Source organism: Strix aluco, chromosome 8 (genome assembly GCF_031877795.1).
Source record: "Strix aluco isolate bStrAlu1 chromosome 8, bStrAlu1.hap1, whole genome shotgun sequence".
In the NCBI taxonomy this organism is placed as follows: domain Eukaryota; kingdom Metazoa; phylum Chordata; class Aves; order Strigiformes; family Strigidae; genus Strix; species Strix aluco.
Genome location: NC_133938.1, coordinates 6,097,527 through 6,119,285, shown reverse-complemented (window position 1 = coordinate 6,119,285; position 21,759 = coordinate 6,097,527). Strand labels below are relative to the sequence as shown.

General features: G+C 39.8%; 1 protein-coding gene across 4 annotated transcripts in view; it reads right to left on the bottom strand.

Annotated features, from left to right (window-relative positions):
• Positions 1 to 1,798: 1,798 nt before the first annotated feature.
• Positions 1,799 to 21,759, bottom strand: part of USP24 (ubiquitin specific peptidase 24) — a 63,195-nt gene continuing 43,234 nt past the window's right edge. For 2 of the 4 annotated variants that reach the window (XM_074831944.1, XM_074831946.1), the window contains 25 exons: positions 21,571 to 21,696; positions 21,257 to 21,355; positions 20,969 to 21,051; positions 20,608 to 20,749; positions 20,080 to 20,199; positions 19,466 to 19,686; positions 18,910 to 19,034; positions 18,114 to 18,255; positions 17,630 to 17,780; positions 16,233 to 16,328; positions 15,487 to 15,590; positions 14,943 to 15,056; positions 14,076 to 14,172; positions 12,433 to 12,549; positions 11,695 to 11,787; positions 11,247 to 11,352; positions 10,197 to 10,318; positions 9,577 to 9,690; positions 9,240 to 9,305; positions 8,920 to 8,986; positions 6,745 to 6,823; positions 6,024 to 6,099; positions 4,853 to 4,939; positions 4,414 to 4,524; positions 1,799 to 4,265 (listed from right to left, as the gene is read on the bottom strand). In XM_074831944.1, the coding sequence (XP_074688045.1) occupies positions 4,203 to 4,265; positions 4,414 to 4,524; positions 4,853 to 4,939; positions 6,024 to 6,099; positions 6,745 to 6,823; positions 8,920 to 8,986; positions 9,240 to 9,305; positions 9,577 to 9,690; positions 10,197 to 10,318; positions 11,247 to 11,352; positions 11,695 to 11,787; positions 12,433 to 12,549; positions 14,076 to 14,172; positions 14,943 to 15,056; positions 15,487 to 15,590; positions 16,233 to 16,328; positions 17,630 to 17,780; positions 18,114 to 18,255; positions 18,910 to 19,034; positions 19,466 to 19,686; positions 20,080 to 20,199; positions 20,608 to 20,749; positions 20,969 to 21,051; positions 21,257 to 21,355; positions 21,571 to 21,696 (2,721 nt within the window). In that variant the 3' untranslated portion in view covers positions 1,799 to 4,202. Of the gene's footprint in view, positions 4,266 to 4,413; positions 4,525 to 4,852; positions 4,940 to 6,023; positions 6,100 to 6,744; positions 6,824 to 8,919; positions 8,987 to 9,239; positions 9,306 to 9,576; positions 9,691 to 10,196; positions 10,319 to 11,246; positions 11,353 to 11,694; positions 11,788 to 12,432; positions 12,550 to 14,075; positions 14,173 to 14,942; positions 15,057 to 15,486; positions 15,591 to 16,232; positions 16,329 to 17,629; positions 17,781 to 18,113; positions 18,256 to 18,909; positions 19,035 to 19,465; positions 19,687 to 20,079; positions 20,200 to 20,607; positions 20,750 to 20,968; positions 21,052 to 21,256; positions 21,356 to 21,570; positions 21,697 to 21,759 lie in introns of those variants that run through there. The other 2 variants (XM_074831945.1, XM_074831947.1) reach the window with 2 other exon arrangements.

Genomic DNA, 21,759 nt, shown 5'->3' with positions numbered 1-21,759 from the left:
ACAGGGAATCAGTCTGGAAGGGGGAGCTGGCACCCGGCCGGCAGGGATACTGCTCCCCCAAATGAGCTCTGCTTCGTTAGCGAGCCAGCCGCAGGCTGCCGCCGCGGGCTCCAATCCCTGCCTCTGGCAGGAGGGGCCCCTGGAGCCTCCGAGGTCAGCGCAGACTCCCCTTGCCCCGGCAGAGAACAAGGGCTGAGTCTTGTTGTCCCATGCACATGCAAGAAGTTTGTTTTTAAAACAGTGGTGTAGGACAAGAGCTTCCAGTTACGGAAACAAACCATCATCCACCTTTGGGGAACGCGCCCTTGTGCTTTTCACTGGTCTTCACTTGATAAACATTGAAGCCCCAGCAAGAAGGTAAAGCATAGATGCTCACAGAGAGATGCACAGCAGCAGAGAAAGGCTGAGAAGTACCAGAAGCCACCAAAGCTGGGGCTCACATTTTTGGGGTGATTAGCAGCCTCCTGGTACTACAACGTATAATTTGTGTTGTGTTACCTGAGGACAGATGAAAAAAATAAAGCTTGATACCACAAGCAGCAGGTTAACCTTTCAAACTTCAGCTATTCTGGGTTGGGTGCTTTTCCCCCCATCAAAAAGCCCCTTACAGATCTGTTAATCCAGCTTTAATGGGGAAGAGACTGAGCACGAAGCACCACTGAAAGGTTTAAACTATTTCTAACTTGTTACCTAAAGATGGCAAAAAGCCCAGCCCTAATCTAAACATGTAATTACATAAGATGTATATAATTACAGCCCATAACTTCATCAGCTATAATCTGAATTTTGCACAAAGGGGGTGAGAGAAAAAGGGATGTTAGCCTAAGAGTTCCTGAACAGCTCTGACACAGCTGGTAATTTTTCAGCAGACTCACTAGGCTGTAACCTCTCAAAACACACATCAGATATTTCACCTCAGCTGACTTCCCTGTGAGAGGGGAAGATCCTGCTGCCTGCTCCCCCGCCGGCTCTCAGCAGAAGGTGTGAGCACGTTCCATGCACAATAAACCAGATACAGCTTTCACGGCTTAGTTCAAGCAAGCATAAGCCTGGTGGAAGGAAACGATATTAAAAGATTAGCCCTTGCTTAGTATCTTGCATGTGGGTAGGCAGAAAAGCCCCTCTTGTGCAGGAGAAAGCTGCACTGAGCCCAGGTACGCTGCGGACAGTCCTGTCAGCACCCTGTTTGCAACACCCAGTCCAGGCTCCCAGGACTGGCACTGCCAGTGGGGAGCAGGGGCTGGGTCATGCTTAAAATGTGAGTCTTTGTCCTCAGAGGGGAGGACAAAGGCACCCGTCAGGGAGGCAGAGCCGGCCGGCAGCCCGGGCTGTAGCTCCTGGTTCTGCTACGGCAGCAGCAGAGGCTAGCAGGGGAATACACCAGCAGCGCGGCACTACTGCGGCTCCAGCTTTCCGCACCTCGCACCAACGGAAAAGGCAGTATTAATCAAAGCCCAGATCGCCTGCAAATCTTGCTATCTGACACACAAAAGCCGGCCTAATCCCTGGCTGCAAGCATAGCCAGGGTAAATCATTCTGCTAAGAAGGCCAGGAGAAGAAACTGCCCACAGATACAGATCTGACAGTGCCCAGGCACATGCCATGGTATAAGCATACACCGCAGTGCAGCCGCAGGGGCATTCAGCTGCTTCCATTTACAATGGACAGGAGCCAAAATGGCAATCAGGGCAACCTCTCAGAGCTTATCACCTGCAGGACTGGCCTAAGAAGTTTCAAGATAAGAGGATCAACAAGATAACAGCGTAGCAGTGTATGCGCACTCTAAAGATTACACTAGTTTTCTGTGAAAGGAATAACTTTATTCCATTGACCAGGAATCCCAAGACTGTTCAAGACTGCCTATTTTTCCAGTGCCAAATGTCTATGTATCAGTCGGACAATATCTCCCCGAATGCTCACAGGCAGGCTGCGGCTGATCCTCACTGAACATTTTGTAAGCTGTATAAAAACATTTTCATCCAAAAAGATTGGCAGTAAAAATTACAACATAGAAATGCATCACAATTTACACAAAAACTAGTTTTGTTGAACTCTATTTTCCAAAAAATAATCTTCAGCAGGTTCAAATGACAGCAGCTGGAAACAAAAATAATTGACCAAGTATCATCTTATTGCAAATTATAACCATTGACTTTGTACAAGCGTGAGCAGAACCATGAAAAAGTTTGTATTGGTTTCAAGTATACAGTGGTGATGAGTGATCCTGATGCAATTCTCTTATCAACGCTTCTCTGGGCCTGCAGTAATTGAGGACGTTGTTTCCATAGGAAATAACAGGAACCTGAAGTGACAAGTGGTGCCAACCCATAGGAACGTTACCAGCTTCTTCCATCACCATCACCGCTGTGTACTGACTTCTTGTGATGATTTATGACCCATCAACAAAGTATTAGGGGTGGGGGAAGGAAGAAGGAGTATCCGTAAGAAATGGTTTATTCAAAATTAATTTAAAACATCACATTTAAAATGTCCCAGCACATTATCAGAAACATTTATAAAATGCTAACTCTGCCATGTGTCTATGAAGACATTGTTTGGAAAAGAAAGTGAGAGATTCACTACAATGCCACCCTTACTTCTTCGCAGGCGCAATTTATGACAACGGCTCTCTTAACCCGCAATAAGTTATAAAGCTGTACAGCTGAAATCAGATTGGATGTTTACTTCCAACAGTGAAATGACTGATTAATTTCAATATTAGTGCACAACAGTGAAAAGCTGTCTGCTGCTTCTTGTTTCGGCAACAGTATGTAAAAAGAAAAAAAAGGCACTTTTTGGCTGGTTGTGCCTTTAACTTGGCAAATTTATCTATTCTGGAGGTACCCAGGCACTCCTTAAGATGTCCCCCATTTCTGTGCATGTTTGTTTATATAATTTTTTTTTTTTAAAGTAAGGCAGAATCCATAAATAAAGGCAAAAAGCAGTGCAGAAAACGTGACAAACGCAAAATGTACAAAAGATGAGGAGTTAGTTGGCACAAAAGAAGCTAGTATCCAGAGCCAGAAATCACTGAACTGCACTTGACACGGAAAACAAAACTGTGCTCAAATCATCCCAACTGGTTTCCAGTTGTTTACGAGCAAATCAAAAGAGCTGTGATATTTTAAACGTTGCCTGGCCAAGTGAAAATACAAACAAAGCCAAATCATTCTTTCCCCATGTTAAAATTGCTATAAAATCTGCACAACAGTGTCCCCAACTCACTTCAGAAATTATTCATCATATACAACCAATACCAACTTTCTCAGTAATTTCAAAGCATAAGCAAGTGATTGCAGATCACATGATTGAGACTACATTTTATTCAATATGTCTCCAAAGGTTAAAAAAATTTAATGAGTAAAACTGCAACAGAATTCCATCTTAAAGTGCTTTTTTCTTTTAACTACTCATTAACTTTTTTTTTTTAATTCCACCAACATCCTTTAATAAAGAACACTTGCATACCTAGAGAACAAAGCTTTTCTTTTATTGCCCTTCCCAATTGCCTGTGGTTTTTGGAAGGGTACCAGAGAAGACAACCCATTCCAGAGCTCCTTGACCAAACCATTCTGTAAGGAATCACTCTCCTTACAGAGCAATCTTGCTGATCCTTCTCATAAAGAGCTTTACAAATTAGCAGGGAGACATATTAAATACGGAAGTCCTTATGTAAACCCATTCTTTAACTAATATTTTACAATGAAATGTAAGTCATCACACATCTTTACAGAAATTTGAATATTCCTATTCAACATTATCAGAAAGATTAAAAATTTGCCCTCCATACATAAGGGCAGTCTGTTTCTTTTTCCTGTATAAAAACCAAAAGAATTTTTTTGCAGCATCACAGAAAAGCAACAGTTTTACATTCACTCATTTAATGTTCACATAAAAATTCAACCACTAGCGTTTGTGTATTTGATAAAATCTTCTTGACAAACTGTTTTTGGTGTCTGGACTGTCATAAGCTACTGCAGGTGAAGATGCAGTTTTCTAGAGCATTTATTGATCTGAAGCCTTTGTGGCTAAAAAACGCTTTTAGCTTTCAGGGAAACAACCTCCTCCGGCATTGCCTCTGATTCTATAAAGCCACTTCTCTTCCAGACTCTTCTAATGGCATAAGCAACGGGACTCCAGTTTCAGTAGGTACCAGGCATTAAATGTTTGAGTTGATCTGTTCTTGTGTTCATAGGTATCCTCTAGGGGTCAACATCATCAAGGTCACTTTTAGGCTCACCGATCATCATCGGAGACTCTGAGCCCTTTCAATACACACAAGGGATGGGGAGAGAAAGATACGGCACGTTACTTTTGTAAGGCACAACTACTGTGTCTTCATTCAGTGATGGTTCTGACCCGAGCCCCAGGAGCAACGCAACAGAAGAGAAAATGCCCTTATTTTACTGTTACCTGCTGCAGATGTCTCTCTCCATTCTCGTTGGCTGGACTACTTTCTGACCCGTTACTGCTTCCAGACTGATCTTTCTCGTTCAGCAAGGCTGTGGCATAGGCCAGCGTGTCCTGAGTTGGAAACAGTCCAAGAGAGCGTCAGGGACCATGGTGATATCTTCATTTCATAATTTTTTTTTTTTTTTTAAAAAAAGTTGATTCTGAAACAATATAGCTGCTGTAGTGAGATAGCCGAGTCACTGCAGGTAATTGTGAGGTACTGACTAATGTCATTCAAAGGTTAGTTTTTTTAGGAACAACCACAGTGCCTGGGCTTCTAAAGGAAGAATGGTCTTAAGTGCGATGAAATATATTAAGGTTGCCAGAACTCAAGATGCTAACTGAAAACCAAAAAGAAAATAAACCAAGTTTAACACTGTCTCCCACAACTGACACATACCTGTGCTGAAATAGTGCGCTGGAAGGTTTTTGCAGTTGATGTTTCATTGGACACATTACTCTGTGGAGCCCAGTAATGTTCAGACATCTGCATAAAAAGCCAAGAAAGCCATAAAATCGCCATACAAGCTTTACATGTGTAAAGTCTCATGCACTTGTGATGGTAGGTGAACTAACAAGTCTGGAACAAGCTTCCTGAATCCTCTGGCAACAAGCTGGAGATCGGGGGCATAGACAAGCACGTGCTCTTAATGCAGTCAAAGAGGCCATTGTCCTCCAGCTGAAAACTAGCAACCAACTCTCTTTATTTGGTAACTGTGTGCAAGTTACTGGGTGCCAGCTGAAGAGTGGTGGATTCAGGGTTTACATGACCCAGTAAGTACAGCAGGACTATCCAGACCTGTCAGTTCGCTGCGTTTCAAGGGGAGAGTGGCAACAAGTTGTGCCAGCTGCACTGCAAGCATCCCACTAATTCTGCTTCCAGTGTTGAGTACAAAACTAGTTTATGCATCTGACATCTGCCTGGCAGCAGCTGTCAGGACAGAAAGGCAGCCTGGAGCTGGGATACTGTTGCATTGTACACGCAGTGCTGGGAGACCAAGCATGTCCCTGTTTGCCTGTGGGCCAACCTGGGCCAATTCTGCTGAGCTTTAAGTTTCCAGGGTGTTCTTGGGTATTTATTAAAGATGCGTTGGCCAACCTACGTGAAGTTTATAGGGAAGAACAAAAACTGCATGTGTGGGAGGAAAAAGCTGTATCTGTCAACAGCTACGTTTCGTGCAAAGCTGCAATGGTTCTGTAAGGAATCCACTCATTTATGCATTCTCTTGCATCAACACACAGGCAAAGGAAAACTGCTTTTTTAAAAAAGTGGAAACCTTCTAACATGAATACAGTGGCACTGAAAGCTTCCCATATGGCATGGAATAATCATTACAACCATTCACACTTAGCTTTATTCACTGTTCACGCATCTATGCCTGAAACACGTGGGGGCCTACTGAAGTTCTTGCATGCATCAGATTTAGCTGTATCCAAACTGTCCTCGTAAAAAACAAAACAGCTCATATTTTGTTTTTAGTCATCTCAGAGAGACACATAGAGGATGAAGATTTTGTAATTCTCACTGTAAACAAAGAGACAGTTTCTCCATAAGGTTACAACCAAATTACCTTTTTCTGTAGCCACTGCACAGCCCAACTCCAGTGGTGGGAATTCTCCTTGAAATAATCTTTTGCAGTAGGGCACCTTGGGGATGTGGAAAAGTGGTATAAATTTAATGACATTGTTGTTGGAGAATTTGATTTAACTGATGAAACATTGGTTCTGGCATTGTGGCAAACTTAAAAAAAGAAAAAGATCAGTAGACCTCTCTCTTTACGCTGTTGCCCTCTGTATGCAGTTATCACTGCAAGCTCTGACTTAAACTGTCCAGCCCTGTTATTAACTGAATTAGCGAAAGCAATAATGCCTAGTAGAGTTTACACAAAGTAGTCTACTACACAGATTCATGTTTCAGAACTATGTTTTATCAGGGCATATGCCAAGTTTTAAACAGAGAGAATTTAGGAATTGTAGTATTTCAAAGATCTGGGAAAGTTTCCTTATGTTTATCTTGGTCTTCAGACTAGGCTCCTGCTCTACAGGATGTAGCTGATCTTTGCCTTTATAAACAGCAATCATCTCTTCTTATCTGAGAAATCCATCTCAGGTACTAAACAGTAAAGATCTCACTTCATGCTGACACATGTACTATCAAGACATTTGAGCACCACATATATCACAGTAACAAAAGATAAAACTGATCAAAAGTAGAAAGAGTAGCAGCCTACATAGTCACAGAGGGGCCTAAGGTAGGGATGAGGTTAAACTTCTGAAACCCATATTACTCACTTCTGAGCCAAAGTAACAAGGAACTTGACACACTGGTAACAACGGCTGCTGTCCACATGGTTGCTGTGGTGCATCAAGGCTGTGGGAAGCAACACAGGGATTAAAAAACACAATTCAGATTTCTGTGTACCAGCCAGTCTGAAAACATAACGAAGACGAAGCTAAAATTTTAACTTAGGTGACAGAAGTTATTTCTACAGATGTTAGCATGAGTATTTGTGTTAAACACACTGCTGTATTGCTGGCAGTTTTAAGCACTTCCACAACTCCACTGGATTAAAAATAGATCAAAGTGAAAATGCAGTAATTCTTTCAAATGCGGTACCTGAATTTTAAACAGTCCTCTCCTAATGCAGTTATTCTTCCCCTATAATCCATTCTATGTTAGATAATCGCTATGGTTACATCTATCTGAAGGGAAAAAAAAATTTGTCTGAAACCCCCTTAAATGGACCAGATCACCAGCTTCCACCTGGATCAAAATTTGCAAAGCTAGAAGAATGTATAAACTCTTCACACAAACAAGCATAGCAGAATTCAACATCCATGATACTCTTCTATGGGAGACCTGGGCAAAACCCCAGGCCGTTCCTACCAGGAAGTTTTCTACACCCTGAATTCCCTCATTTTTTAACAAAATTCTTTGACTGAGGAGAAGCACAAAGATTTCCACAGAGCTGCCACAATCAGATTTGCTACTCAAAAGGTGCTCTGTCCATAGCAGTCAGTGAAGAACACTGCAGCGAAACCTCTGAAGTTGGCAAATAATTGCTAGGGAACTGCAAATTGCGTTTTTCTACTGTCAAAGCACAGCAGATGATTAAAATTACAGCACTGGTGCACTGCAAATTATGCACAAATACCCTACTGAGGACCACAGAAAACTATTACTTCCTGATTTCCTTTCTTGAAGTAAAACTAGCCAATGTGACAGACAGGTCACGGTCCATGGGCAGTGAGACTGGATGCTGTTCAGTTCTGCTGTAACAAACTCCAAGGTAAAACTACAACTTTCACTCCCAAAACTCACAGGAGTTCTTGAAGCCTTCAACATAAAAATCCAATTGAATAATTGCACCTCTCCTCCATAGAGGAAAAAAGATCATGTATTGCCCAAGTTACAGAATTGGTCCAAGTGGGACCTATTTACCCAGAAATAAAATAACCACTTAGCTATTCCCTTCCACTGCTGCATATTATCTCCTTTTCTATCAGTCATACATGGAAACTACTAAACAGAAGAGCACTGAAGTATAAGACAGAAAGAACAAAGCTAAACATTCCTTCTCACTAAAACAGAATCCAAAATAACTTAAGGTCAAAGCCATAATCTGAAGCAGCTGCTGAGCCAAACAGCTATGAAAGAGATGCTCGAGCTGCACTAACTCATCAGAGGTGCTCTTCGAGCACCATGTGGCTACCCCACATTTCTCTTGCACACAAAGCCTCTTCTCCCGATTCACATGAAGCAAGCTCTCATCACTGCTGGGACTTTTCTGTTGTTTTTGAATGCTTTAGTAACTTCACTTCAGTAAAGTCTCTGTATCAAATGGAGAGACAACACTTTGTACGAGCAGCAGAAAATGGGAGCCACCTGTCAGATTATGAGGCTATCCTGCAGTTAGTAGTATTTGCATCCTTCCATGCTGAACCACTTTTTCTTTTATGGTAATTAGGACACTGACAAAACAAAAAGCTTGGCAATTTCGAGATACATAGGAAATAAAAATTAATTTTTAAGGCTACAGGATTCACAGAGCTACTCTGTTATGTTAATCCAAGGTACTTCCCCCCCCCCCCGCCCCGTATTACGTATTCACCCTGTTCTGCTGCTTATTTAAAAAAAGTCTCTTGCCAACCCCTTGGTTAAGGTTAATGTCAGTTTTTAAGTACGTAAGTACCACTCTTCTCTGGGTTCACCGACTGCTGTTGTGAGAGATAATTAATTTTTCCCCGTTAAATTCCTTTCCAGTTTGTCATTATTATCATATTCTAATGCTTATTTTGGATTTTCTCAGAGTGTTTTTTAGGATGGTGGTCCCTATATCAAATGTGTCGAGTTGTTTTCCCTGAGAAGTAAAACAGTTTAGAAGGATTAGAAACTAGGAGATGATATGAACCATCATCACCGTAAGGGTCAGCAGGAGAGAGTCATTCACCCACTGGCTTACTTGCCTATTAATCCGTTTTCAGTTTCAAAGGCAAATTTGATGCGCTCTACTTGTAATGGGTCTTCAATAACCTGTTAGGAAAGAAAAAGATCCATGTAAGTTGTGTGTGATACCTGTATCTATTCCACGCAATAGTTTTAACCACCTCAAGGTGAAAAATAACTTATGAAGTTGCATGTGTCACTGGATTATCAAGACAGCAATTTAAAAATTCATAAAAACTCCAAACTGAAAGATTAAAAGATATGTTGATGTTGAAATTACCAATGCAGTCCTGACTTTTGTCATTATGCATCGATACAAAATCTATCCTGTACCACCTACCAGTATCTCATGGAGTAACTGGAATATATTTTTCAGTTCATGAGGTGGAGCAGTTTCCAACTGAGTCTGTATGTAAGAAATATAAAGTTACTTAGATAGCAAAGTATGTTGATGATGCAAAGAACTACAAGACAGCTTTACAGATTTTTGAAAATTTGTTGGTTTAAACAGTAAAAGTTTAAAAAAACGCACCCAAACCCACCAACACCCCCCCAAATCCAACAAACTGTACTGATTGTTCTGCAGATCTCAGTGCCAGTATAACCCACAAGACACAGTATGACCAAAGCCTAGAAGAAACACTTATGCAAAAAGCTTATCTTGATTATCTCCCTACCTTGATGAAGTGTAGCACAGTAAAGGAAAAGTGCTCATTACAGAAGCAGCAGTACACCACCATCTCAATGAGAACCGACAGAGATCCAGTTAGCTCTCGTAACGCATACATCACCTAATGGAGAAGTGCAAACCATTTCAGACACAGCCACACAATTATTTTTAAGTTTGTAATTGAATGTTAATCTTTTTCAGGAAGGTGCAGCTTTTTCTCCCAGCACCTGCATGGCCCAGCAAGCTGAACCCCTGCCCTCATAGCCCCCCACTTCAGCTCCTGCTGCCCACCTCCAAGGGTCTGGGCAAGTGTGATCCATTATGTCAGAGCAATCCAAGTTAGCAGCTCCAGCTGACATGGTCACTGCCTGCATGGGGACTTGAAAAACATGTTCAGCTGCTTTTGCTAACTTTGTAAACTCTCAAACCAGACCCCTAAGCTATACTAGAATAAGAAGGGGCCAAGAGGAAACCAAAGGTGCCACCTTCTTTAGGCTCAAAATAATAACCACATACTCCCTTGCTGGTTGCTTTTTAATATTCAGTGGTTTTCATGTAAGGATACTTCAAATAAATCACATCAGAGCAGCTTTCAGGTTGAGGCAGGGTAGAATTTAGAACAGATACCTCCATTAAGTAGGGTTTTCCTTCAGACAGGAATAACAAGGCTTCCACTTCTTCATGAAGCGTCAAAAGCGGACCTGAAGCGGTGATGCTTAGAGGTGGACGCTGCTTAAAGAGACCAGGAGCTATAAGAGCAAATACAAAAACAATCCACTAATAAATTAGTTTGTTCCACACACCTTGAAGACACTGCTGCTCATTTGGCACCATGTAATCTCTAATGCACTTATCTCAACTAGCTTATAGCTCATATGGTACCCCTCCAAGTAACAATCTCTTGCACACTGAAGTGTTGTTTACTTTAGTGACAACAAAGGCAAACAAACTGCAAGAAGGTCAAAGCAAAATGCTCATATTTACTATCAGTACTCTGGGCTTTAGTTCCACTCCCAATCACTTTGCACATTTATCATATTCATCTCATTATCATCATCATTTATCATCATCATATCATTCTTCTTTTACTTTATGATTTCTGACCACCTCCAACTTCAGAAACTTTTAATCCTAGACAGAAATCAAGTTATTCTTTTAAAAAGACAACTTTAAATTCCTCCTTCAGGAAACTCCGGATCTCAACTTATTCCTGTATTATCTTTATTTGGATACTTCTGTCTCTTGTAAGAAATATCTGGCAGAGCGTTTAATTGCTTGTTATTCAGTAGTTCAGTCTAAATACTCCCCCCTTCAGATTAGCAAAACACACAATAAATCTAAGCAAAATACAGCCTGTTAGGCTGCGAGTCTGTTCCAGCCAACAGTGACACAGCTTGATTCACTGACATGAGGAAAGACCCTTTAGGCATACGGGTAAGGGGGGGAAGGCACAATAATGTTAATATCAATGTTCCGCCCCCCCGGATCCACGAGTGCCTGTACTACTGTGCGAAAGCCTCTCGGTACATTTACAGCAAAATAAAAAATAATCAAACATATGCTAACCATTACTGCCTTAAATTCAGATTTATTGTATTTCCCTCACTGATATTAAGTTACTCCCAGTCAAAGTAACAGAAATGCAAAGGCAACAAAAGGCAAAACCACAGTTCTTACCAACATTTCTTTGTGAGGAGACGTCAGAGTGCAAAACAAGTAGTGCTACAGTGTTGTGAAGATATCCAAACTCACGTGCTTGTGCTGAACTCCACCTGCGATTCTGCTTGAGCCAAAAGAGAGATTTAATTAGCTTTTGATTGGTTGATTTAGTCAACTTCTGTCAAATCAAAACAAAGCAATGTCCTTAACAGTCCACCACCATGTTCTAACACTTTGAATTTGCTGAAATTTTTGTTATCATCAAAAACGTGACACTCACTTCTGCCAAAACAGTTATCTCCACACTAACTGTGCAGAGGTAGACTAAGACTTGCATGAAGTTTACAGAATCATCCAAGGATTAGTCTATCCTACCACATGGAAAGTATTTGTCCATAATTTAAGCATCATAAAAAACATGGGGATGGACAAACTACAGCACAACACATGCTGCGTAAACTTTTACCTGATTACTCTGCCGGTTAGGGCCAAGGAGAAAGTTGATCATGTGCCTCAAAGCAGAATGTCTGAGAAGAAGACTGCTAGCCCTTATACCCTGCTGTTTAGACAACAATAAAAAGTTACATTCCTGGGCAGGTAAAGAATTAGTGCTCTAGGGAACAAAAGGAAAATGCATAGGCTAAACACTGCATTTTTCACTCTAAAAAAATAATTACCCAGATCAATAAGGTACACCTCTAAAAAGTTGTCTCATTTTATAGAGCACAGTATATAAACCAGATCAGAATCAGCATATGCAAAGTAAGCATCATATAAAAAAAGAAAAAAGAATAGGAGAATAGAGAGAAACCATACTGGGGTGAACAGTACAGTCCAGTCAGTTATTCTGCTTCCTATAGGACAAAATCCTGAATACTGGATTTTTTTTTTTTTTTTACTTTTTTTTTTTTTTTTTTTTTAAAAGAACAGCCAAGAACACCCCCCCAAAACAGAAGCCCAAAATTCAGACTCTGGAAATGACATCTTCAACTGGTATACTTTGCTGGTATATTTTTGTATGATTTTATCCTAATCCAGTGTTCAAAGCCATTTACTTCTCAAAAAAAGAAGAAAAAACAATAATCTAATAACAGTTCTGGAAGTGTGTCACTCTGCTGCTTAAACCTTCTATGAATATGGATGACTAGCTGCTTTACTATTGTCCTTTAAAATTAAAATAGCATGAAAAACAATGGTTTCTTACCTTCTGTACAAAGTTATTGAATAGCAAAAAGTACTGAGCACAGTTTTTACAGTTTTCAGGTACATCTTTATCCAGCAGAGCAAGTAGCACCTCCAATAACTGATGTAGACTTTTTAGCTGTGAAAAAATTAATTTGAATGTAAGAACTGTCTGCTGCTTGAAACCCAAAAGTGTTTCACAGATCAGAGTTATGGTTATGGTTAACAAAATCATGTGTGGTCAGATAAGCTTGCTGTGATATCAGTAGCTAACGTAGCATTGCAGCCTTCCCATTTTTAACTCTTCTGCAGGAGTGCTGCGTGTATTACACAGGATAGTAATGAAAGCATTGGCTTGCAGGTAAATTGCTCAGAGGTGGAACTCAGCAGTTACGTAAATTTGCAATATTTTTAAAGCAATTCAAATTAATCCTCAGACTGATGTTCAAATGTTCCAGTCATTACAGTAATGCAAAACAAACCAGATGAGAAATAAACTGTCACTCTAGGTCTCATGTTAGCGCACTATCACAATCAACTATGCAAAAAGCAATGTCAAGTGTTTAGTTTGCGTCAAAGCACACTAAGGGTATTACACATTGGTATGTAATTTATTACCTCCCAGTTAACAGATAGCAACTAACAGCCAAGAGGAAGTAACCAAAAATTATCAAACTATATTGTAAATGTTCACCTCCCTACTCCCTGTATTCAGCTTGAAGGACCTCACAGCAATCTCTCCTTAAAGCTCTAAATATGACAAACTTTCTTAGCAGAAGCCTATAGAACAGTAGTGCCATCCACCTGTGACACTGGATGAAAAAGGATAGATCCCAGAAACTGGATAGAAAAAACATTCTATCATATCAAATATTAAAATTTGATGTAAAAAAAAAAAAAAAGATTTCAGACTAAACAATACTTAAGACGTTTAAATGCATCCAAGCCTCCACTGACAACCTACAGGAACACATCAGAACACATATAACACTTATGTCTCAGTTCTCTTAATACACTTGATTTGGTACAGGCATCCCAAGGGAAACAGGGTCATGTTTACCAAGGGAAACAGGCTCAAACGTTCTACAAATGACTCCTTTTAACAAACTTCCTGCTGGTTTTCCTAGAATATTGAGCTCAGCAAAATGTAACAAAGCTGCACTTCCCAAACTTACTCGCCGATTTTTTAATGGAAAATTAAACTTTTAACAATAACCATACTTATGGTCTCTCTCTGGAGTAAGATAACTCGGTTACTACTGCTGCTACTACTTCTGAGGGAGGAAGGAGAATCAGTGAAAAATTAAGATGATTTCTGGACTTAGAAGAAGATAATAAATCTTAAGAAAACACTGTTTCCAAACTATTAAAAGAACATGTGATACCAGTTTATAAGACAAGCTGAAATCAGGCAGAATTATAAGTAATACTTTGAATTTAAATTCTGAGAATTGCAGCAGCGTGTTACCTCCTAGTGTAGGAACAGACAAGCATTAACTTGTCTGTTAATGCATGAGATGAAGAGCAAGAAATGAAGAGCTACAAGCATGATCAAGATGAGTGCCTTTCACCTTGTCATTTACAAATCACACGGCACTGTCTGCAAACAAAGCAAGAGCTGGCAGAGACAACCAACAGGATCACTGGTGACGAGGTGACACTAACCTTCTCCTGATAAAGCAAGGCACTGTCAAGGGTTTTTTCAAGAATAGTGGCTACAGCAACCCGCACCTCTCTTACACTGCATTCCAGGAGGAAAGTCCTGGAAGATAAAAGGCGAAGCTGCAAAGAGAACTGGAATCAACGTGTACACACAGTTACCATGAATAAGTGTGGTGGTTACCATTTTAAGAAGGGTAACAGTTCAAATACTTCTTGTGTTGTACTTCTGTGGATAAGCTTTAACTTATTTTCCTGCACTCCTGCTTGTCACTAGTAAGGCCTACAATATTACTTCACATTTATTCATTCCGGTAACAAAAAAGCTGAACTGAAAAGCTATCATAGGATCCTGTCCTTCAATGCAACTTCAAAGAGAAAACTTTCTTTCATTGACACACCTCTCTAAGTGTGTCAGACCTTCAATAATTTGTCTTGGGTGTTTACAAAAGACCTATTAGCCGATCTTGAGCTTGGGGAGAAAAACTCTTTCCAGTTTATCTGTGATCTTTGTCAGGTGTATTTAGCTGACCTTAACCCAAGCACTTTCACCACATTCTCCTCTCCCACCACTTTCAGGAGTGACTACACATGAACTTAAACACATTCCAAGGCACTCCACTGAATTAAACATCTGCATCCTCCTCCACGTACGCTGCACTATTTTATTAGATTTTCAGAATTACTCAGAAAGCTTCACAATCAGAGAAAATACTAGAAATAAAAACCTAAGTGATTATCTAGAGTGTCTGTTTAAAGAATGTGCACAGTCAGCTCTTTGGGAATACATCAGTATAGGCCAGATCATGTTATTAGCAAGCTTTATCCATACACAAGACACAAAACACGTAAGACAGAATTACCAGTACTTACTTTACAAGCTCCCGGCCCTCTGGCCCAACGAAATATTCAACTAACCACTGACAAGCATCAATGCTTTTGGAGAGCAGTGCATCTATGGTGGCAATCCATTCTTCTGTATCAGCCCTTTAACAAACAGGGACAAATGTCAGTAATGAAAGAGAAAAAACACCTCCAAAGCCTAAATCATGTTTCTTGATTGCCAGATAGAAAGAATTTTTACTTTAGTTGAACACACATTAGATGGCTTAAGACAAAAAACATACTTAGAGAAGTATTTTGGAACAACTTGCTGTCTTTAAATCCATTAAAGCCTTTCCATGCCTAATCCACTACCACCAAAATAATGGACAGCTGGGAGAGGGAGCAAACTGCCAGCTTATACCTGATCCTCCTTCCTCTCAGATTTCTTTACGATGGGATTCCAATACAAAGCAGAAATGTATTGCTGCTCCTGTGAATGTCTATGCTAACTGCAGTATTTCAAGGTGCTGTAGGAACAACAAGCATGAAAACCTCAGCATATGTTGCTGTGGTACCCAGAACAGGGCCTTACCTGAGTTTCTTCTTGGTTCGGAGATAAGTTTGGAAGAGGAACTGGACTGCCAGCTGTAAGCTCACCTTTGCCATGCATGGATAATAAGGATGCTTTACCTTAGTCTGAAAGAAACACAAATTTACTTCAGAGCAGGCTTGCAGCACATATGCTGCCTCTTAAACACATCAACATACTCTATCCGAGTAATTTACTTCATTTGGAAAAAATAAAACTAAGCCTTTTTCTGTGCTAAAAAGTGTCTCTGGTGCTGACTACGCTAGTTAACAAATACGCTAAAACAGGAACAAACTTGCTGTAAGGCCCACGAGATCTGTGGATTTAATAAATTCAATAAATGCTGGTTTCTCCGTTACATTTTACTAAGTTTTTCTAAAAGGAGTATTTCCTATGAAAGTCTATCAAATTTGAGGTGACTAACACCAACTTTTGGATCTTCCACAGAGGAATTTCTGTCCCTCTAGAGCTCAGTTTACATCATTAACAAAGAAGGTGTGTGCTATTTCACAAATTTTACTATGTTGGAATGATGTTTCTCCCACTACTAGAACAGGAGGCCAGAGTCTGCTTTGAGACAGATGTTATCAGTGTGAAAAATTACTGGAGATAATTATTTGCTCAGCTGGAAAAGCAAGATCATGTTAACTCTAGTCTTCCGGTTTTCCTGGTTGTGACCCAAATAGTGTCTGTGGCCCCTTCTACCCAATATATTTCAAATACTCCAAGATTAAAATCTAGGTACTTACAGCATTCAGTGAAGCTAATGAAAGAACAAAACTGAAGTAGTCGCTACTGTATACATCTCTGTTCTTCATAAATTTCAAGTTTTCATCTCTCACCATCTGTAAAAGAAGGAGAAAGAAATTAAGATGTTGTCAAGGTACATTTCTCTAACTAAATTTGCATCTTTTAGGTAAATATGTGTGGTGTTTAAAAACCAGTGTCAGACCTATTCTGTTTACGCTCTGAATCACTACTTCAGCAGAGGGGAAAATACATAAAGGAGACTTAGATTTGTATAAAACCAGTGATTTTCTTCCAAGGATATTACAAAACAGAAGACAACAGATGAGGGACTTAATCGTTTGGCCATTAAGGGAAAAGAAAAAGGAAGAAGTTGCCAATAAGTTCTATTTTTTTTGCTTGCTTTTAACAAAAAAGCCAAGAGAACATCCTTCAAACCTGAAAGGAGTGCTTAGCAAGTGTACACGTACAGAGCAAGGAGCCATGGTATAATTACAAGCTGCAGCCACATTAATGTACTTAAATGCCAACCCCCTCTTTTTTCAAATGAGATCTTGTTGAAAGACTCTCGGTAAATTTGAGCCAAGTTCTGTTTATTGTAATAATACAGCCCTAGATACAAGAATGCCTAAAGTGACTATTAATGCCCTGGTCCAGCCCACTTGGAGGGCTGCACATAGCCTACAGAGTTTATTCTGACTGGGTATGTGATGTAGGCTCTCTTGCACATGAGCAGATCAGCAGGATGGGGTGTGTTCAGAAGGCCAAATATATGCAAGATTGTACCCTCTCCTGCATGGACCAGAGCTGCAGGCCTGCAGACTGACACCTTCCTCTTATGACAGCCAACCGATACCCAGGTTCTACCATCCTCTCACTGCTCTGCCAATGCCAAGACACCTCCATTTTCAGTCCTGACTTGCAAAGTTGCCTTCACCATCTGTGTTTTCCCCTTTGAGATCATATTCAGTATTACATAAGCTAACAGACATGAACAGAAATGAAGCTGGTTTTGTGAACTCAAGAACTTGAGAATGACTAATTTGCCATTGTCTCCATTGCTCCTCACGTGTACTTCAAATGAAGCATCTTCTCTGCTCTTATCTCTCCCTGCTTGCATGCTGACTGCTGCCATATCTCATGTTTGACTAATTTGCCTACAGTTTCTTCAAAGCAAAGAATATTGGGTCAATTTTGTGAGAAGGGACAGGAAAACTTACAATAATGTACCACTGAACGCCTTTTTAATAACTTTATGTCAGAATCCAGAATTATTTTCTAGCTTTGCTTTCAAGAAGGGAATTACTTCAAGGCCACCTTCAAAGTTACTGTGTTCCTCTCACTACATGCTTAAATTTCACATGAGTAGGGTTTAGTTGCCACTTTCAGAGTGCTCTACCTGATATATCCGCACAGGCATTTTCTCTACAAAAAGTCCCTTTTTTTCTCCTTTTCGAACCAGCTTAGTCAAGATGGAGAGGCGGTCACTGTTGGGCCTATGGGGTCGAGGTGATGACTGGGGTGAAATTTCTGGTGAAGATGGAGCAGATCTGAAATACACACAAGCTCAAGGTGAATAATGAAATCCTACGACAAATCCACAGTATCAAGTTTAAAATACCAGTACGGCCAGTATAATTTTAAGGCAAATTTGGATGACTAAGGCTGTCTGTCAGGTTGAACTTCTTACTGCAATAGCTAGAGCAGTATGGAAGAGGAAATCATAAAAGCAATAAAAGGACTATTCATTAAGCAGCTTAAAAAACAAAACAGAAGGGTCAGTATACTCCTTTGTCGAACAGGAATTATTAATTTCTTAGTTCTGGAGATAGGGTCTAGATATCAACATAAGAGAAATCATTACAGACACAAGAGGGACTTACAGCGAGAGGTCCTCAGCTTCTTGACGCACAACACTCACTCGACTTTTCTTTGGTAAGACTGGAGAGTTCTGATCAGACACTCTCTGGTAAAACAGCATATAGGCATTCCAGTAGCGCCGACGCACATCAGGGTAAGGGTTAGCTGATGGGAGAAAAGGCAGTCAATGAAGGCCTTGGAAGGTTTAGCACTGTTTTCATTCCTACAGGGAAGTGAAACTGGGTGTGCAAGCAATATACGCTGTGGCATTAATATGTGGCAATAAAGTAATTTGTCAGATCCAAACCTCAGTCTATGTTAGCGAATAACAAAAACCTAAATTCTAAAATATTTTTGCAAAAAGCATATGTATTTTAAAAAGATAATTATCAGAATTATGAAGCAAGTGAATGTTGGAAGTGTATTTGTAATTAATTCCTTAAAACACTGGAAAGTTTAACTATATGATGCCACACCATGTTCTATGCACAGTCATTTTCACTAGCCTAAATTAATGCTTGGGATGGTTGGTTTTGTTTTTTTTTTTTAAACTATTTTAACAAGGTGCCATTTTACTTTTGAATCTCCTCTACTAAGTCTACAAAGTGCTGAACAACAGTGAAAATAGTTCAGTTAATATTAGGCCATATTGAAGATGTTATATCCTTCAGTAAACAGAAAGCTTCAGGAAAAAAAACTGCTTCAGAAGGATTATTAGACCAAGTAACTCAAAGTAGATATAATGGACTGAGCAGTACCTCTGCTGAGAACCAGTATGAAATACAAAGCTACTGTAAATCAATCTGTACTTCTGCTTACATTGATCATAGACTTTAGGTCTATACTCTCCACCAAAACATTCATATTCCAAGGTTTCATCAGTTAAATCAAATTCTTCAACAACGGTGTCATTAAATTTATACCACTTTCCTTTTCCACAGCCCCTGTGAGCAAAACAGAATAGAAACACAACAGAAAAAATTACTTGATTGTCTAGTAAAAAAACAAACCCTAGAAGTGACAACCCTGAACTCACATTTTTTTTTGACAGTAAATAGAAAGCTTAGTTCAGTCAATGTCAAAGTTACATTTTAAAAAAAATTATCTTAATTAAAAATATGGGAAGCACATCACCTGCAGTTAAGTGTCCTAGGAAGCCCTCAAACTGCAATACAAAGCATGGTAAGAATTGCTGAGACTTTTATAATACGGTGTCCCATGTTACTGTGTTATTGCCTTAACACCCATGATGCTGGGTGTTAAGAAAGAGAAGAGTGCTTCCAATAGAGCTCTGAATGGCTCACTATACCTTCCCAAAACAAGTAGTCTTTAGACTGCTCTCAAGCTCCCCCCAGCAAATCTTCTTGGCTATTACCTCCTGTCCTTTATAAAGGAATAGTAGTGCCCTGCATGTGCCTGGCCACTGTGAACAATCACACCAACAAGCTCATAGTTTTCTGTAGGGGCAACTTTCTTCCTTGGGGAGCCTCCACCTCCTTGATCTGTGTTTCTACCGTTGTCCCCCACTTCTGAGGATGAGTCCTGGCGAGCCATTCCTGACACAGTGTAAGGTTCCATGTTCAGCATCCAGGGAAACTGTTTGAAGAGATATTTCAGATTAACTGAGAGATTATATCGTGTACATGCTTGGTGTGATTTTATGAGAATTGTATTAACACTTCCCCCACGGGGAACATCAAAGGAAAACATGGTACTTCAACTTTTTTCTCCTTATGACACAGAAGTTAAATGTCTTTACAGAGGTTTTTGCTCTGGCTTTCTGAAAGGACCCTGAGAATGTTGCAGCGAGGAAAGCTCTAAGGAAAAATGCTTATTTTCTGTAGTGTGATCATGTTGTAAGTGTACCATGTACTTAAAGTCCCTGTATCAAAATGTGGGGAAAAGAAGAAAGAATGAAGGAAGAGTGAGAGTCTACTCCACAAAGCAGCCAGGGGATGGGGTGGACCCCATACAGAAAAGTTTTCTTACCCTTATTTGTTCATCATATTTAATAGAACGTCCGCTCTCCCAGTCGAAGCCAAACCTCATCAGGTGAATCACCAACAGGCTAGGTAAGACCTTAATGCATGTGCGCTTCACTGTAGTTCTCTTAAAAAGAAAAAAGAATACCACCTCTATCTATATACCTCAAGCATTGTTCTATAGATGCACAATTCCAGCCATCTCAAACTGATGTGCAGTACAGCCAGGGAAGGCAGGATGACCATAAGATGACTGTAACATATACAGATAAGGTACTATTGCAGGTATTACAGAGTCTATGCAGTGGGCTGGTATGTTACAGAACGTTTTGCCATCCTGTCATCCCTCTAAATGTTCAGTCTACAATACCAGTTACAGGGAATGAGGAATGCTATCTGCATGGATTTATGCATTTAACCTTTTGATTATGTCTTCAATGTAGGAAGAATAAGCAGTATCTAAGAATGGCTTCTATGACCATGAAAATATCAAGCTGCAGCTGAATCTTCTTTCACATACATTAAGAACCAATACCTTTTCTTTGCACTTTTCACAGTAGTATGCATTGCTTCCTTCCAGAACTTCTCCTCTAACAAACTGATCCAATGATATTTCCAGGCTTTGACATGAAGTCACACCTAGGTTGAGCGCCATGAAGGCTTCCTCGCGCTCATACCTAAATTCAAGGAGAAAAATAGTCACGGCACTGACAGAGTAGAGCCTATCCAACTTGCATTAACAAGGCACATGATTAGGAAAGAATACTGCATTTGTCCCATGGCTATCAACAGCTGTGATGCTCACAAAGGCATCTGTGTCTACCTTCTTGTGCTGTTTTGACCTACATATTTTAATAGTTACGGGAGCACATAACTTGGACTAAATTTAACATTACCTGTGAGGACAGTCCTTGCAGATCTTCTGGTCAGAGAAGATTCCTTGAAAAGTATTCTTAAATATTTGGTCTCTTCCTATTTTCTGTTGGGAGATACAAAGTTAGACATCAGTTGGATATATTGCAGAGTGAAAGACCAAGAAAGCAATAAGAATTTAAAAACTTCTGAATACTATGTAGATTATAAAATAAGCTGAATGGCTCTCTGCCTTATTTTCTGAAGAACAAAGGAATAAGAGAGAAAAGGTACCAAGGAGATGCATATAAACAAGGAAAGAAATGCCTTACCTTGAGGTACTCATCCATTTGATCTATAAGACTGGTAAAGAACTCATAAGCATCCTGTTGCTCTCTAACATAAAGTTCCTTGTTCCACATCTTGAAAATCTATATAAAGTATAAATGTATATAAAAAGGTGGTTGTTTCATATACGTATCACTAAAGTGATTTTTTTTAAAAAGTAATGTGTTGTTTTTACATGTTTTGACTTTTTGAAGTAGAACTTGCTTTATCTCTAGTAATTCTGCAATAAGAAAAGGCTGAATAAATGATTACTTGTTAAGTAGGAAAGCTATATATTCTAAACAAAAAGACATAATACCTTCCAAAAGTTCTCAGGTACATAATACTGTAGCTTGCTTTCCATCAAATGACCAAAAAGAGATTGAACTTGATAGAACACATTGTCATCTGGATTGTCTGTATCATCATCAATGGAAAGCAAGGCCTGGAAGGAAACAAATAATCTTATTAAATTTGTTCTTGGCAAAATTATTACTGGAAGTTGTCA